The sequence below is a fragment of the Balaenoptera physalus genome, assembly GCF_965194825.1.
Source record: "Balaenoptera physalus genome assembly, chromosome: 10".
In the NCBI taxonomy this organism is placed as follows: Eukaryota; Metazoa; Chordata; class Mammalia; order Artiodactyla; family Balaenopteridae; genus Balaenoptera; species Balaenoptera physalus.
Window position 1 is genome coordinate 57,445,956 of NC_138889.1, and position 16,118 is coordinate 57,462,073.

Sequence of the window (16,118 nt, forward strand, 5' to 3'; positions counted from 1 at the left end):
ATACACTTAAAAATGATTAAGATAATAAATTTGGTGTTATGTTTTTTACCATAATTTAGAAAGTTAAAATTTTAATTTATCAAAAAAAAATATTATTGCATAAAGTATATCATAAATCTAAAGGTATGTAAAATGCATATGTAAGATTAGAAATATAAAATGTATATCCATGTACCCTCCACACAGCCTAAAAATAGAATATTATTAATACCTTAGAGGTCTTCTCTGAGGCCCTCCTTCCCTAGAGGTAACTATCCTGAATATTTGTGTTAATCCTTCTCATACTTTTCTTTATAGTTTTACCACTAATATGAGATATCTCTAAATAACATATATTTGCCTAATATTGAACTTTATATATGGAATCATTTATCCTCTTGTAACTTATCTCTTTTTCTCTGATCTCTTATTCTTTTTTTAACATGAACCTCTTTTTTGAGATTCATCATACTGGATATTCCTTTGAATGAAAACACCACAATTTATCTTCTATTCTGTTCTTAATGGACATTTAAGATGTTACTAGTTTGGGGCTCTTACAAATGGGTATTACTGCTGTGAATCTTCTTGTACGTCTCTTAGTCCTGGTACACATGTCCAAAAGCTTCTCTTGACCCTAGATTCTGGAGTATAGATTTAAGTAAATGAAAAAGAAATTGAACACAACCTAAGCATCTCTCAAAAGGGTAATGGATGAATAAAATGTGACATTTATATAATGGAATATCATACAGTAATCAAAAGGAATGAACCTGATCTTTCTGTATCATCATGGATGGATCTCAAAAACGTTATATAGAATGATGAAAGTGAGAGAAAACAGGAACAATGAATCATACTATTTAGGTAAAAAAAAAATTTTAAGCACACAAAACATAATACTAAATATATGTAAAAATATAAAAAGTGGTCTGAAAGTGTGCACAGTAAACTCGTGATCATGTTTGTCTCTGAGGAAGATGGGAAAGGGGTCTTTATAGTGTTTTATTTCCTTTTAAAATAAATGACAAAATATTAACAATTGTTAACTCTGGGTGACAGAATAAGCATATTTGTTAAACTGTTCTTTGTACTTTTTTTTTTTTGTATGTTTTAAGTTCCTTAAGAGAGAGAGAGACTGGACCCAGAAGAACATGAGGAGAATGTGTTAGCATCATTGAAATATTTGTGTTTGCCTAACAGTTCATCTAGTATTCAAAATTAACATAATCCTAAGGTAGGTTTTTGATGGTTTTCATTCTTCTGCTATAATTTTAAAAGGAACACTGTGGTTAAAAAAAAAAAAAGACTGTGAATAGGTCATACTAGTATTTACATAAGACAGATTCTCAGACATGTAATTACTGGGTCAAAGAGTGTGAACCTCTGAAACATTTGCTGCCTTCCAGGAAACTGTTCCAGTATACGTTCCTTTGGAAAATCCTCACTTGAAATGTTACGGATCTGGGAGTGCTTTTTGTAGGCATAAAAGCCTCATCCTTTATTAACTAAAACTTAATTCTTCCACTTTGTAGATCAATACCTGATGCATATAGCTTCGCATTAACCTCTAGTTTAATCAGCATTCCTCTAGATAAAATGTTGAAGACATTTTAGCTCCTTATCAGGAAGGGCTGTCTAAAGAGAGAGCTGTTCGAAGATCGGAGCTCCTCAGTCCTGGAGGCAGGTGAGCAGAGACTGGACAATTACTTGGCAGAATGTTATAGATTCCTTCTTTTTTTTCATTCCTCAAATCTTTAGGAAACACCTCGTCCCTCAGCGACGTGCAAGGACCTGAAGACCCAGGCTGAATTTCTAGAGTTTAGCTAAATGATCCAGTCCTGGGATTCTCCGAATTCTTTATGACTGGCTGGACCTTTATTTTAGGCTTTGTGGAGGGTGTGCCTGTGCGAACGAACGACAGGAAACGCAGGAAATGCAAACTAGATTTTACTTTATTTCAATTAATTACGTTTCTTAAAACTATCCATCAAGCCCACTTCTGGGTTTTGGATACAAAGATAATTTCTTGCTGAAAGAACATTCTGGGGCGGGAAAAGGAGAGGCAATTGTGGGTGGGGGAGGTTGGGCGAAAAAAATCAATGTCTCCTAGTCTTCTAGCAGGATGGCTCGTTTCCCATACCCCTCGACCCCCGCTACCAAGCCCCGACACCCACTCCGTGGAGTTAGCGCCGGCCGGCTAGTGAGCAAGGCCGGACACTTAGTAGCCCGGAACCTCGCGTGCGCGTTTCCGGCAGCAGCGTGCAAGGGGAAGTGTTTGGGCGCCGCACCGCCTCGCGCTATGCCCTTCAGCCCCGCGCTCGGAGGTGAAAGCTCGTGGCTTGGGCCCCGGCCGTGGTCTTGGTGATTTTCTTTGTAGTTGGAGGTCAGAGGCCGGGCCTCAAGTGGGAACGGCCTCACCATGATGAACGGCCGGCCGGGCCGAGTGCCCTTACAGTTCCTGCCGAATGAGGCCCGGAGCCTGCCGCCGCCCAAGCTAACCGACCCGCGGCTCGTCTACGTCGGCTTCTTGGGTTACTGCTCCGGCCTGATTGATAACGCGATCCGGCGGCGGCCGATGGTGTCGGCCGGTGAGGGCTGCGCGGACGGGATGGGCTGGGAGGAGAGGGGGCTGTAGGGCTGAGGGCCGGCTCTGCCTTAGGCTGCCTGAGGTGCCTCCGCTTTTCCGGGCCTTTTCGCGTTAACAGGCCCCGCCTCGCCTCCCTCAGGTATCCGCGCCCCGTGAGCTTCTCAGAATCGGGCCGGCCAGAGTGTCATTTCAGGAAACTGAGATGCAGTGCAACCCACGACCTCGCAGTGAGTCTGTGAAGGATCCCGGACTGAACTGCCTGCTCCCCTCTCAGTTCGCGCTGTGGGGTGTGCAAAAATGAGCGATCAATCGATGCAATGCACTACTAACACTGCGTGCATTATAGCATTTAGTCTTCAGACACCTTGGGTGGTGAGGTGGGGGAGAGGTATTATCCATAATGGGGAAACAGAGCCTTAGATTAAAGCAGCGTGCCCAAGGTCGTAAGTAGCACAGTCTGTTTTTAAACTTCAGAGTCTATGTTCAGAACCAGTACTTCTCAGATTTAATGTGCATACTAATAACTTGGGGATCTTGTTAAAATGCAGATGCTGGTTCATTAGATCTGGAGAGAGGCCTGATGGTCCCAATCTCCCAGACGCTGCTGGTCTGGGGACTTCACATTGAGTAGGAGGCTCTAAACCACTGGGCTGTATTTCCTAGTAGATCAGTGTTCACCTGTCTTGAGACCAACAGTGATAGTAAGTGACGCAGCTGTGCTAAAGTCTATGGATTTCCAAAGGGAAGAGAGGGAAACTTTGTAAAAGGTGTCTTTCAATTTAGCTTTGATATGTCAGACAGATACTTGGAGAGAGCCTTCCAGGCCCATGGGAGGCTAGTGGGAGTGAATGGGGGCAAGAGCACCTGAATGAGGGGCAGTTGGTGATGAGTGAGTGCAGAGTAGGGCGGTAAGGCAACAAAGATTTAGGTGGATGGTGGCAATTTATTCTCTAGGCAGATGGGATCCTTACATGCTTTTGAAAGCTATCAAAGCTATCAGAGGAAGTTCAGTGATTGGACCTGTGTTTTAAAAGGTCAACTTTGTTAGAAACTGATTGGAGCCAAGGAGCCCAGCTAGGACGAAGGCTAATACAGTGGTTCAGGCAAGCAGGAATCACCTCACTTGTGCCTCTTTTGCCTTCTTCCAGCTGTATCTATGCCTGGAGGTCGACTCCCAACCCACCAAATTTCGGCATTTCTAGTGCTCAAATAGACTTGAGATCCTATCTGCTTTGGACAGGACCCCACTCCACAGAAAGGAGTGATCTTTGTCCATTTCTGCCACTAGGAACTATGGAGTGTTCTCCCTTCTTATCACCACTCCACACTTGCCCACGCCTGTCACTTGGTGTAATGGAAAGAGCTCCATTTTGGAATTAAATGGCCTTGCTCCGCTGCTTCCCAGCCATGTCACCTTGCGCAAGTTACTTGGTCAGAGCTCAAGTTTCCTCATCTATAAAGTGAGAAATAATTCATCTTTGCATATTTTTTTGTGAGAATTAAGTGAGATTCTATAGGCAAATGCCTGGCACACGGAAGGTGCCTAACAGGTTTCCCTTTCCTTAGCTCTTGTTATGCAAACAGTTTACCATATATTTGTTCAACCTTAACTGAGCTCTTTCCCTGTGCCAGGCAGTGTTACACATTGGCTGTATAGGGGGAGGAATACTGACCTGCCCTTGAGGAACTCCTAATTGTGTCAGGGAGACAAACAGATCTGGGTCTAGGTGTGACAGACGGGTATTTTGATAGAGGTGGGTGAGCAGAGAGTGCTTTGGGAGCATAAAGGAGGTTCAGATCAGAGGGATCCTGTTCCAGAGGAAGAAACGGTTGGCTGAGATTTGAAGTATGTATCACTTAATCTCACCTCATGGTTGTCAAAGAATGTTTTGTGCCTTTTCTGGGAGACAGAAGAGCATAGTAGTTAAGAGCACAAGCTTTTGCATTTGACACCACCTCCTCCCTACTAGCCATTTGATTCTGAAGAAGTTACTTATCTCTGTGAGCTTTAGTTTCCTCATCTATGAAATAGGGATGGTGTCTACCTCTTTGTGTGGCTGTGAGAACTAGGTGAGATAACGGATGTAAAGCACTTAGCCCAGGCCTAGGGGTCAGAGTTCCTGAGTTCCCTGGGTTTCCCCTTAGTTGCTTTGGAAAATTCAGGTCTTGAGGACTTTATTGAAATAGTTTTCCTCAGCAGCATTTATTGAATGCATACTGTGTTTATCTAGTTCAATGTCTGGCATATAGTAATGTTCAATGAGTATTTATTGAATGAATGTGTAGATTACAAGGAAATATAAAACATTGTCCCAACCATCCAAAGATTTACAAACCAGGTGGGCATATCTATTAAAAAGATGAATTGTGGTACAACTTTATGCACATAGGAGGAGTGGGGAAGGAGAAATATATGGTGGATTTTCCAACTGTGGCCATGGAGAGTACCTGGCATTCTGTAGGTAGTTGGAATATTCTATCAATGAAATCAAGTTGTGCAGATCTTTTTCAAGTTAGCAGAAAATATTAAATACAATTTTTTCTTAAGCTTTTCTCCCATCACCTGTTTTTAAACCCTTGTTTCTGGTTACCACTTACCTGCCCTAAATTTAGAGTTAGTTGGTATCTAAGTGTAATCCACAAAATTAAATGTTTATTGATTTCTAGTTTAATATATCAGTAGTTTATGGCATTCTGCAAAGAGCACCATGGCTTTCAAGTTTAGGTTCACTGAGTAAAGGAAAGAAGGGGAAGATAATTGTGGGAGGGTTGTGTATGTGGTGAAAGGGAGACCACTGCTGAAAGAGAAGAGGCTAGGGAAATGAGGACTTGGGAAGAGGCCAAGCCATGCCTTTAGGGCTAGGACACTGATATCATCTAAATCTTCTGTGAAGGATATGAGTAAGCACAGAGTGTCTGAGTCTTTGTATCTGTGTAGTCCAGTGGCACACGGGAGAACCCAGCACATTTTGGTTTGCTGAATTACAGGTGGCCCATTAGGGGAAGCAGTGGCTGTTCGGGGTAAGGGAGAATGCAGAAGACTCTGGGCCTTGTCCAGTCCCAGGTCATAGTGATACTTTGTATTTTTATTGTTTTACAATTTTTCCAAAACACTATAATAGCTACTGTGAAAAAGATAGGTTAGGTATTATCTTTTAGAGGTAGTAAATTGATTTTCCCAAGGCCGTTCATCCATTTATTATATATTTATTAAGTGCTGTCTGTGTGCTGGTATACAAAGATGAATCAAACATTGACTTTGCCTGGTAGTAGAGAGAGAAATAATTACTATAGCAATTTACATTTTAATAGATATGAGTTCATCCTTTTAACTCCAGGAAAGTTATAGGAAGGCTTCTTAGCAGAAGTGATGTCTGAGTTGAATCTTGAAGGATCAGGAAGTTGCTGGACAGAGAAGTAATCAGTGCACGGTATATAGAAGCATGAAGGAGCCTAGTTCATGTGAGGAATTAAAAGTAGTTCAGTATTGCTGGGCACAATGTGCATATCAGGGAGTGTCAGAAGATGAAGGTGGAAGAGGCAGCTCGTGAAAGGCCTGGGAGATCATATGCACGAGTTTAGGGTCCTGTTGACCATAATTGAAGAAGGGACTGACAGACTAGTTTGTGTTTTTGTAGAAATTCCTCTAATGACAGGGTAAAAGCTGGGATCAGTGTGGAGTAGAAAATGAGGTGAAAGGGAGACCAGTTAGTGTAAATAAGCATAAGTTCCCTGAAGTGAGGAAAGGAAATATTTATAAGGTAGAATTGACAGTGACTGGATGTAGGGGAAGAGGGTAGAAAAAAAGATAATTACTGTGTTTATTACCCAGGACATGGATTCCTGGGTAAATGGTCTTATTCTCTGAATTAAGAAAAAGAGGTATGAACAGGAAGGAACTGAGTTTGTTTGGGGGTATTCAGGTAAACGTATCTGTCAAATATTCGGATATATTTGCTGTTCAGCATGGGTGCCTGAGTTGGATGTTACTTATAGATGATAATAGATAAAACTATAGGAATAAAAAGTTCTCCAAAGGAACATGTACGGGATAAGAAGAGGGCTGGGAATAGAATTCTGAGGCATAGCTAGAAAACCTGCCCTTAGCCTTTTGCAAAAAAATATTTTTGTATATAAAGTTTATACCTTTGCATCTCCCCTTCACATTTTAAATTTTGGCTTTCCTAGATCATGTGATTTGATCCTCTCCAGTCTTATTATAATAGGATGATTTTTTCAGTAGGATGATTTATTTATTTATTATTTATTTTTATTTTTTCTGCTCCGCGTGGCATGTGGGATCTTAGTTCCCCAGCCAGGGATCGAACCCATACCCCCTGCAGTGGAAGCGCAGAGTCTTAACCGCTGGACCGCCAGGGAAATCCCAGTAGGATGATTTTTTAAAGATAGTTTTTGAATAAGAAATACATGCAAAATTACAAAATTTAGAAGGTACAAAAGAGAATTGAGATATGTTTGTCGTACAGTGTGCTGTTTTAGTAACCGCTAGATATGCAAAAATAAATTGGTATATGGAGACAAACCAAATTGCTTTTAGACCATCTGTAGAGGACTTTACCGCTACTCGTCATCTCCTGAACATGTCCTGGAATACAAGCTAGTGTAGGTCTAAAGTTAACTTATTGAAAAAGGAAAACTTTTTTTTCTGTTTCAGTCTGCCATTCAAGTTTTTGTACTTACCCACCTTTTTCCTTGAAGAAACTTATAAAACCTGAATTTTAAAAATCTTGGGTTCTGTTGATAGTTATATTTGTAGACTTAATGTTGCTTTTCATAGTTGCCAGATATCCTTAGGAAGATGTCCCAAAGAATACCCATATACAAAAGCCTTTTTTTTTTTAAAGAATGTCGAAAGAAATAAATTATATATCTGAAACATTAAAAATGTGATTTTTAATACAATGACTGATTTTGCTTTCTTTGGGATTTGTTGTTTCAATTTCAGGTTTGCATCGCCAGCTTCTATATGTTACTTCCTTTATTTTTGTCGGATATTATCTTTTAAAACGTCAAGACTGTATGTATGCTCTGAGGGACCATGATATGTTTGCATATGTAAAGTCACATCCAGAGGATTTTCCTGGAAAAGGTATTTCAAGTTAATTGCAGAAAACTTCTTTCTTACTCTGTATCATTTTCCCTGGTTAATCTTATTCATGCCTATGGCTTCAGTGCCTTCTGTATTTTGTTGACTTCCACATCTTTGTCTGTAGACCAGAATTCTCTTGAATTCATATATCCAGTTTCTGGCTGAGTACCTCTGTGTCCCTCAGACAGCAGACAGAACTCATGTCCCCTATGCTTGCCCAGACCTCCTGTTCTTCTGTGTCCTGCTTCAGTGAATGGCACTACTGTCCACCTAGGCTCTCCAGCCAGAAGCCTGGGAATCATCTTCAAGTCTGTGTCTTTGACTTCCCATTAGTCATCAAGTCTTACCGTTCTAATCCCTAAATAATTCTCAACCCTGAACTCTCCTCTCTACCCTTGCCACTACCCTGGTTCAGGCCCTGGTAACCTCTTGTGTGGACGCTTGCACTTGCCTCTAGCTTGCCTCTGCCTTTAGTCTTACCGAAAATCACATCTCTGTGGATAAATAGGGATGTGCTTAAAATAGCTATCCATTGCCTTTTGGATAAAATCAAGACTCCCTAGGATGGCTTGTTTTCCCAGGCTGAGCTAATTGCCTGGTAGAAACACTTAACTCATACCTCTTATCCACCCCTTAACACACACAGGCTGTGTTGTGTCCCTCACTGGACTGTAGCTTCATCTTTGTTTCTCCAGCCTCCAGCACAGAGCCTACACGTAGTAGGCACTTAAATAAATAATGGCTGGCCTGAACTACATAGGGCCCTGCCTCATCTCCTGCCTCATGAAATGCTGTCCTGAACCTGCCCTATATCACTTTGCACATGCTATACCTCCTTAGTCCTCCTCTTGCCCCATTTCCACTCTGTGCACCTAACAAAATTCCTGCTCAAGATTCATCATCTCAATGAAGCCTTCATCCAGCTATAGACAGGAATTTCCTTAGCACACTCTACTTATCTTTGTGCAGCTGTGAATATAACTGTAATATTGCTGTTTTCTTGTTCACATTTTATACAGATACACAATATAGATGTGTGTGTACATGAGTGAATGAGTGTAGGAAATATTTGAAATTTTGAAAATTTTGTAAATATATTTTTAGATTTTCCTATTTATGTAAAAGTGTAGTATTAAGCATTTAAATTTCATCAGACTGAATGATGATGTGTAGGGTCCTATTTAGCTCTGAAATTGTATTACTCTAACATTTCCCTAGCCTTCAGTCACATATGTGATATTTATGGTGGATCAGAAAGGCAGCTTTTTTTTGCCAATGAAGAGCTCAAAGACTAGTAAAAAGCCCTGAATAGTAGATGTATCAGGGATGGGGAATACTCAGGACTGCTGGATGTTAGAGCTGAGAGGAATCTTGGGAATATTGATTTCTAAGAGGGAGACCCAGTGGCAGTTAGTCCTCAGTCCCAGACCTCTGGCTCTTTGCCTCCGCATTTCCACTAGCTCCCTCTGGCAGTGAGTGTAGCCTCACGGGCTCATTCTCTCGGAGCAGCAGATTACTGGCAGGTGTGCCCAGAGTCTCCTGCATGGACAGTGCAGGCATGGAGAGCTTGACTGCCTCGGCTCCTGGCCCCTCCCTCTTCATTCCTTCTTTTACCCCTTCAGCTAGGATTCCCCTGGCAGCACTTTGCCCCTCCAGATAACCATCTGGATGTCACCACAGATTCTTCCAAAGTTATTCTTCATTCAGTGGAACAAAATGCCTCAGTGATTGCCAAGCCATGGTTGAGGACTAGAAAATAAGGCAGTTCTTAAAAGAATATTAAGTGTTAATTTTTCTTTAGGAAATATGATTTTTTAAACACAATTTAAAAATCTTTTGTGATCTTTCTTTTTATAGATAAGAAAACTTATGGTGAAATTCTTGAAGAATTCCATCCAGTGCGCTGAAGTCTCCAAAATGCTTGCTCTGGTTTCACTGATACCGGTTTTTTCTGAATTTTGTGGAACTGTTTCTATGACATCTGAAGTGTATGGTAATCTATATATTAACACCTTGTGATTAAAATGGTAATCATAAGCACTCTGACTCCTTTTTGTCATAAGAAAAATAGTTCATCGAAGAATGGTCAGTTTCCATTTACCTAGTTTTTTTTTTTTTTTTTAAATCTTCATCCTTCCTATTTTAAAATTTATTTATTTATTTATTTATTTATGGCTGTGTTGGGTCTTCGTTTCTGTGCGAGGGCTTTCTCTAGTTGCGGCAAGTGGGGGCCACTCTTCATCGCGGTGCGCGGGCCTCTCACCATCGCGGCCTCTCTTGTTGCGGAGCACGGGCTCCAGACGTGCAGGCTCAGTAGCTGTGGCTCACGGTCCCAGTTGCTCCGTGGCATGTGGGATCTTCCCAGACCAGGGCTCGAACCCGTGTCCCCTGCATTGTCAGGCAGATTCTCAACCACTGCGCCACCAGGGAAGCCCTCCATTTACCTAGTTTTAAGAAGACATCTGGCAGATTTTAAAATGGGGTTTAGTTCTAGTTCAGAGTTGGCAAACTATAGCCTGTGGGCCAAATCTGGCTCACTGCCAATACAATTTTATTGGACACAGCCAAGCTCATTTGTTTACCTGTTTATGGCTGCTTCCATGCTACTGCAGCAGAGTTGAATGGTGGTGACAGAGACCTTATGGTCTGCAAAGCCTAAAATATTTAATATATGGCCCTTTACAGAAGAGTTTTGCCTGTTCCAGTTCTAATGCAAAGTGAATCCAAGCAAGCCAGATTATGGTAGGTTTTGTGAGTCGTGCAGAATAATTTTGACTTGATTCTGTAGGTAGTGGAAAGTCACTAAAGGATTTTAAATAGGAATAACATGATCATGTTTGTATTACTGAGCTCTCTGCAACAACGTAGAGGGTGGCTGAGAAGGAGGAAACTCAAGACCAGGAGAACAGCTGATACGGCAAAGGGGTCTCAGCTCTTAGGTGGATCATCCTGGAGAAAGTGGGCTCAGTAGCTAATGCTGTCTACAGTGGAGCCTGGTGCAATTAGAAGTAAAAGATCCCACCTAACTAGAATGAGGTTACTCTTTATGGCTTATCAAGTCCAAATGCTTGTCCAAAACGTTTTTGTTTCCAAGGTCAGATTTTATAATCAGATTAGGTTTTGGAGATTAATAAAATTGTTTATTTATATGTGATTTCAAATTAGGTGGCAGTCTGAATATAAGCAGATGGGCAAATCAGATGGTTCCATCTCTCTTCTCTTGAGTCCTACTTGTTAAAAATGAAATCGCGTCTGAGAAAGTACAGGTTAATAAAGATATGTACAAATACAAGGTATTATTTTTTATTGCTACTGCAATAAATAAGTTTATAGTTCACCTGTGCTCGGCAGGTGTAAGAGTGTGAACCACTCACTCAGAGTTTAGGACTCTGCTACTTCTTAGTTCTGGAGGCTACAAAGTATGGGAGGGCTAGAACAAAGACAAGGTGAGGGTGGGAGAAAAAAATCCACCTATAATAATAGCTCTCACATGCCAGCTGCTTTTGACTTATTGTCGTGTTTAATTTTCATAACAACTTTATGAGGTAGGTAACACTTTCCCCATTTTATAGATGAGGAAATTTAGGCTACAGTGGGTTAAATAACTTGCCCAAGATCACAGTGAATGACTGCCAAGAGGGAAGGATGTGAACTTCAATTAGTCGGATGCTAAAACTTCTCTTTCTCCTGTAACACATTGGCCAGGTGACATGTGGTCCCTCGTGAACCACTGGCTACCACCCCAAGCTGGTAAGAGGAGCAAGGAGAGTTGTGAATAGCAACAAGCAACCTAAAGGTGACCCAGTGATGAGTCCACGAATTGGTTCTCAGAGGCAGGTAGGGAAGCATCCCAGACATCCAAGTCGCCTTCACTTCTAGCTGCGGGTCCAGGTCTTTCTGGTCTTATCATCATCAGGCTAGCGAACTGCTCCATGTCCTCATCACAGAGTCTGCCTTCTATCATGTGGAGTAAGCTGTGGAGTGCAGAAATTTTAAGAAAGCAGTCAGTATAAATTCACACCATTAAGGTACTGTCACATGCCTATTAAAGTAGGAAAAATACTGAAAAAGCACAGCGGTGCTGCCGTAGGAAAACCCTGGTGGCATTACAGCGCTACAAGAAGAATCCGGTTGTCAGTGCTGCAATATCTCACCTAGTTTCATCTCTACATTTTACTAACAAACAGGAAAACTACAGAAAGGTGAACTAAGTTGTCCAGGGCATAGAGAGATCAGTGAAGAGCCAGGACAAGAGGCCAGATATTTTTTAACTTCTGTACAGCTGCCACAAAAAACAAGCTAGGGTGCGTTGAAGCGTTACAATGTAGAATTGGCTGCTCTTGTCTTTGAAGTGGTTTGGCTGACCAAGGAGTGGGGTTTCTCACCGCTTTGCCATCCCTAATTCCCACCTCCAGCCCAAGCTGCAGAATTCTAAGGTGCTAAGGAAATCCAGTAGTGTAGAGGAAAGGAATTAGATGTGAGCTAGGCCAGGGCCCATTCACATCTTGGCTCTGCCATTTCCTGAGTAAACTCGGACTCATTTTATCTCTCAGACCTCCAGTTTTTCCATTTGTAAGAGGGGATTATAATTCCATTAGATCATTGATATGCAAGTGATTTTAAACTACAAGACTATTCAAGTGCTAATTGTTTTTATTAATTTTTTTATTATTCAGTGAATAAACTGAAACCCAGAGAAGTGAGTGAAAACAAGGCCTCACAGCTCATTAGTGATGGAATCAGGACTTGAACCCAGAGCTCTTGACCCAGCCCCATTACATTCAAGAAGAACCTCTGAAAGGCCACCCAGGGAGCCTCAAGGGGAGAGGGAAGCGGGTTGAAGTTGGCAGTTTGGGTTTGGGTTTGAGGTAGGGGAAGGGAAAATGGCTGAGAAAATACCAGGAGCAGAGCTCTTTATAGGCTATGTGTTCAGAATCCATGTGTATTTCCCATCATTATAGAGCGGCCTCAGGAAAATCATAAAAGCAAGAAGATAACACAATATAGCAGAGAGTAAATCTGATGGAAAGAACACCCAGCTCAAAGTTGGGGCCATTCTTGCTTTTTTTTATCCCCCTACTAATTATGTGACTTTGGGTGAGTCAGTTCATCTCTCTGGATTTAATTTCCTTACAGGTAAAATGAGGATAAAGATTCTGCCCAAATACGTGCATCGGGTGGTTTTGAGATTCCCATGGACATGGACTTGGACATGGTTTATTACCGATGAAGCCAGTTTGTGGCAGCAGGGCTGACAGGTGGCACAGGATCAAACCTGGCATGTGCTGTGGCCAAATTTCTCCCAATCATTACCCAGGAGTGACCCATCCATGACTGTCCCAGATCCCCTTCCCACCTCCTACCCTGTGCCACCACCTGCTAGTCTAGCTTACTGCTCATCTACACCTCACAACCCCAGCCCTTCTGTGCTCAGATTCCAACACGTATGTATACGTCCTCACAACTGGGCTTCCCAACGGGCATGCCTCCACACTGGTGTCCCCAGAACAGATTTGAGTGCCCACATAGTGGTCCTTTAGCTTTCCATTTGGGTGGCTGCCACTTGGGATGGCAAGAGTACCCCTGCTAGTTGCAGGACTACTGTGAGCAGCCTCACCTATGTACCCCATGTGCCATATAAATATAATTCTCCATATTTCATAACTTGAAAAAATGTTGGAAGCAGTGCCACACACACATAGAATTCACATTCTACACCTAAGTAAACACATGCCTTGGGTAAGTTTCTTCACTTATAAAATAGAAAAAATAAAACCTATCTTCCGGACTTCCCTGATGGCACAGTGTTTAAGAATCCGCCTATCAATGCAAGGGACACAGGTTCGAGCCCTGGTCCAGGAAGATCCCACAAGCCGCGAAGCAACTAAGCCTGTGCGCCACAACTACTGAGCCTGCGCTCTAGAGGCCGCGAGCCACAACTACTGAAGCCCGTGTGCCACAACTACTGAAGCCTGTGCGCCTAGAGCCTGTGCTCTGCAACAAGAGAAGCCACCACAGTGAGAAGCCCGTGCACCACAATGAAGAGTAGCTCCTGCTCACTGCAACTAGAGAAAGCCCACGCACAGCAATGAAGACCCAAAGTAGCCAAAAATTAATTAAGTAATTAATTAATTATTAAAAAAAAACTATCTTCCTAGAATTGTTATGAAGATTAAATGAGTTAATCCTATCTCAAGCATTTAGGGACTATGCTGGCATTCATTATGTGCTCAAATAGAAGCTATCATTTATATGTGACATCAGGGGTTCTTATTTTAGAATTCATGGATAGGCCCTAGTAGATGGCATATCCCCTGAAATTGCATGTACAGTTATGTGTCTTTATGCCTAGACTCTGGAGAGAGAGAGAGAGTCCTTGGCTTTAATCAGATTCTTAAAGAAGTCAATGGTGAGAGCACACCTGTTCAGTTCGTACAGCTCCAAATATTCACATACTTACTAATAATTGCACAAATACATATAAGTGCACGTAAGGTATGCACTCACCAATCACTTTTCCTTATGTTTCCATGACAGTTCACCACCATTACTCACCAATTCTGGGTCAGAAGGAGAGTAAGGCAGGCCTGGCCTTGGACCTTCCCAAGTCATGGTCCCAATATCCCAAAGTGAGGGTGGCTTTGTCTGAGAGCCAGGCTCTCCCTCTCGCACTGGGTTCACCACTGCTCTATTTCCTCCCCTGGGATGTCCCTCAGTGGACTCTGACACCCACTAGCATAGCCACCGTTACCTTTCCTAGAGTCCGAGGCCTCTATGGGCTGTCCCATTATCTCCTGGTATTTCCTCGTCACCTCCTCGGCTTTCAGGGTAAGGTGGGTGAGGATATGAGGAAGGCTGGAGAAGTGCAGGTGGAACTAGGCTTCCAGGTCCAGTTGCCCCAAGACCCTCTCCTCCTCGGCCTCCTCTGTCTCTGCAGCTTCATTCTCAGCCTCGTCGGCTTTGCCACCTGCCACCTTGGCCTTCCACTCCTCCCAGGGCAGCAGCCCATGTTCCACATCCACGCAGATGGCCTTGAGCATGGTGAAGTAGTTGTAGAGATCGGGAGCCCCTGCCTAGGCCTGGCACCCATGAACACTCAGATGCACATCCCACAGAAGGCTGGGGATCATCACCAGCTGTTTCATGTTGCACACCATGGCCGAGTACTGGTCCATGACAGTCAGCAGGCAGTTCCTGCGGTAGCACTTGGTCAGCATCTGCATGGTGGCTTTAGCTTCCATACAGAGGCTGGCGGACTGTCTCAGCACTATTTCCAGGCTGTTATTTTTGTCTGGATGCACAGCAGTGTGACAGGATGCAAGGCCCAGCCGGTGGGTCAACACAGCCCTCTTTTAGGCCAATCCCAGGGCTTGGGTCCCAACATCTGTATCAGGCAATCCATCTGCCCAGGGATAGAAATGCCAGACTTCTGTCAGTCATTTCAGTACTCCGTGACTGCCGCAGCAAGAGCTTGGCTCCTCCTTCATCAGCTCACTGGGTCAGTTAGAGGGCGGCCTTTCCCTTTGGCAACTGGTGCACTTGAAACCAGGGCAGTAATTAATTCAGGTCACCTGAAACCAAACTGCCTCTTGGCTGTCTGTGTCCTAATGCACAGCTCACTTCTTCAACCTGGGTGTCTCAGCTGTGAAATGAACAAGGGAAGAGGGTCATGTAATGAAATGGCTTAGTGTGGGGCAAAGAGCATTCAAGTGGGAGCCAGAAGCCCACTTCTGCTGCAATTTCCTAGCCATGAGTTGTCATTGTTTGCTGACTAACAATTATAAGCACCCACTTCACATCAAGTTCTATACTAAGCTCTTTCACCACAACCCTACGATGAATGCTTTAGTATTCCCATTTTACCAGTGAGTAAACTGAGGTGCAAACAGCTAAAGTAACTTGCCCATGGTGCCCTTAGGGCTGGGATTCCAGCCTGGGACCACCTCTCTCTCACCTCCACTCAGGGCTCTAGACTGATGTGTGAGGTTGCATAAGTTATACAAGGTAGAGAGGGAAGACAGGAGAAGCAAGAAGAACTACAATTCTTCAGCCTGTGGAAGGAAAACCATATTCACAGAAAGATAGACAAGATGAAAAGGCAGAGGACTTTGTACCAGATGAAGGAACAAGATAAAACCCCAGAAAAACAACTAAATGAAGTGGAGATAGGCAACCTTCCAGAAAAAGAATTCAGAATAATGATAGTGAAGATGATCCAGGACCTCGGAAAAAGAATGGAGGCAAAGATCGAGAAGATGCAACAAATGTTTAACAAAGTCCTAGAAGAATTAAAGAACAAACACCTAGAAGAATTAAAGAACAAACAAACAGAGATGAACAATACAATAACTGAAATGAAAACTATACTAGAAGGAATCAATAGCAGAATAACTGAGGCAGAAGAAAGGATAAGTGAATTGGAAGACAGAATGGTGGAAT

General features: G+C 42.8%; 2 protein-coding genes across 2 annotated transcripts in view; one reads left to right on the forward strand and one right to left on the reverse strand.

The window, feature by feature from the left end:
• Positions 1-2,242: 2,242 nt before the first annotated feature.
• On the forward strand, positions 2,243-9,716 carry NDUFC2 (NADH:ubiquinone oxidoreductase subunit C2). The gene is made up of 3 exons (XM_082410388.1): positions 2,243-2,570; positions 7,536-7,679; positions 9,537-9,716. The coding sequence occupies exons 1-3, from the start codon at positions 2,402-2,404 to the stop codon at positions 9,584-9,586; spliced, it is 363 nt and encodes a 120-aa protein (XP_082266514.1). The 5' UTR covers positions 2,243-2,401; the 3' UTR covers positions 9,587-9,716.
• Positions 9,717-14,356: 4,640 nt separating this feature from the next.
• Positions 14,357-16,118, reverse strand: part of THRSP (thyroid hormone responsive) — a gene marked incomplete at its 3' end in the record, with an annotated part of 36,626 nt that continues 34,864 nt past the window's right edge. The window contains 3 exon segments of the mRNA XM_082476776.1: positions 14,357-14,554; positions 14,558-14,752; positions 14,756-15,321. Coding sequence (XP_082332902.1) covers positions 14,357-14,554; positions 14,558-14,752; positions 14,756-14,920 — 558 coding nt within the window. The 5' untranslated portion in view covers positions 14,921-15,321.

What these genes read in the sequence shown, in the direction of transcription:
- NDUFC2 (XM_082410388.1), top strand. Translation starts at nt 2,402, where the DNA reads ATGATGAACGGCCGGCCGGGCCGAGTGCCCTTACAGTTCCTGCCGAAT. An exon ending in GCGGCCGATGGTGTCGGCCG is followed by an intron (nt 2,571 to 7,535) that starts GTGAGGGCTGCG and finishes TTTCAATTTCAG; the next exon opens with GTTTGCATCGCCAGCTTCTA. An exon ending in AGAGGATTTTCCTGGAAAAG is followed by an intron (nt 7,680 to 9,536) that starts GTATTTCAAGTT and finishes TTCTTTTTATAG; the next exon opens with ATAAGAAAACTTATGGTGAA.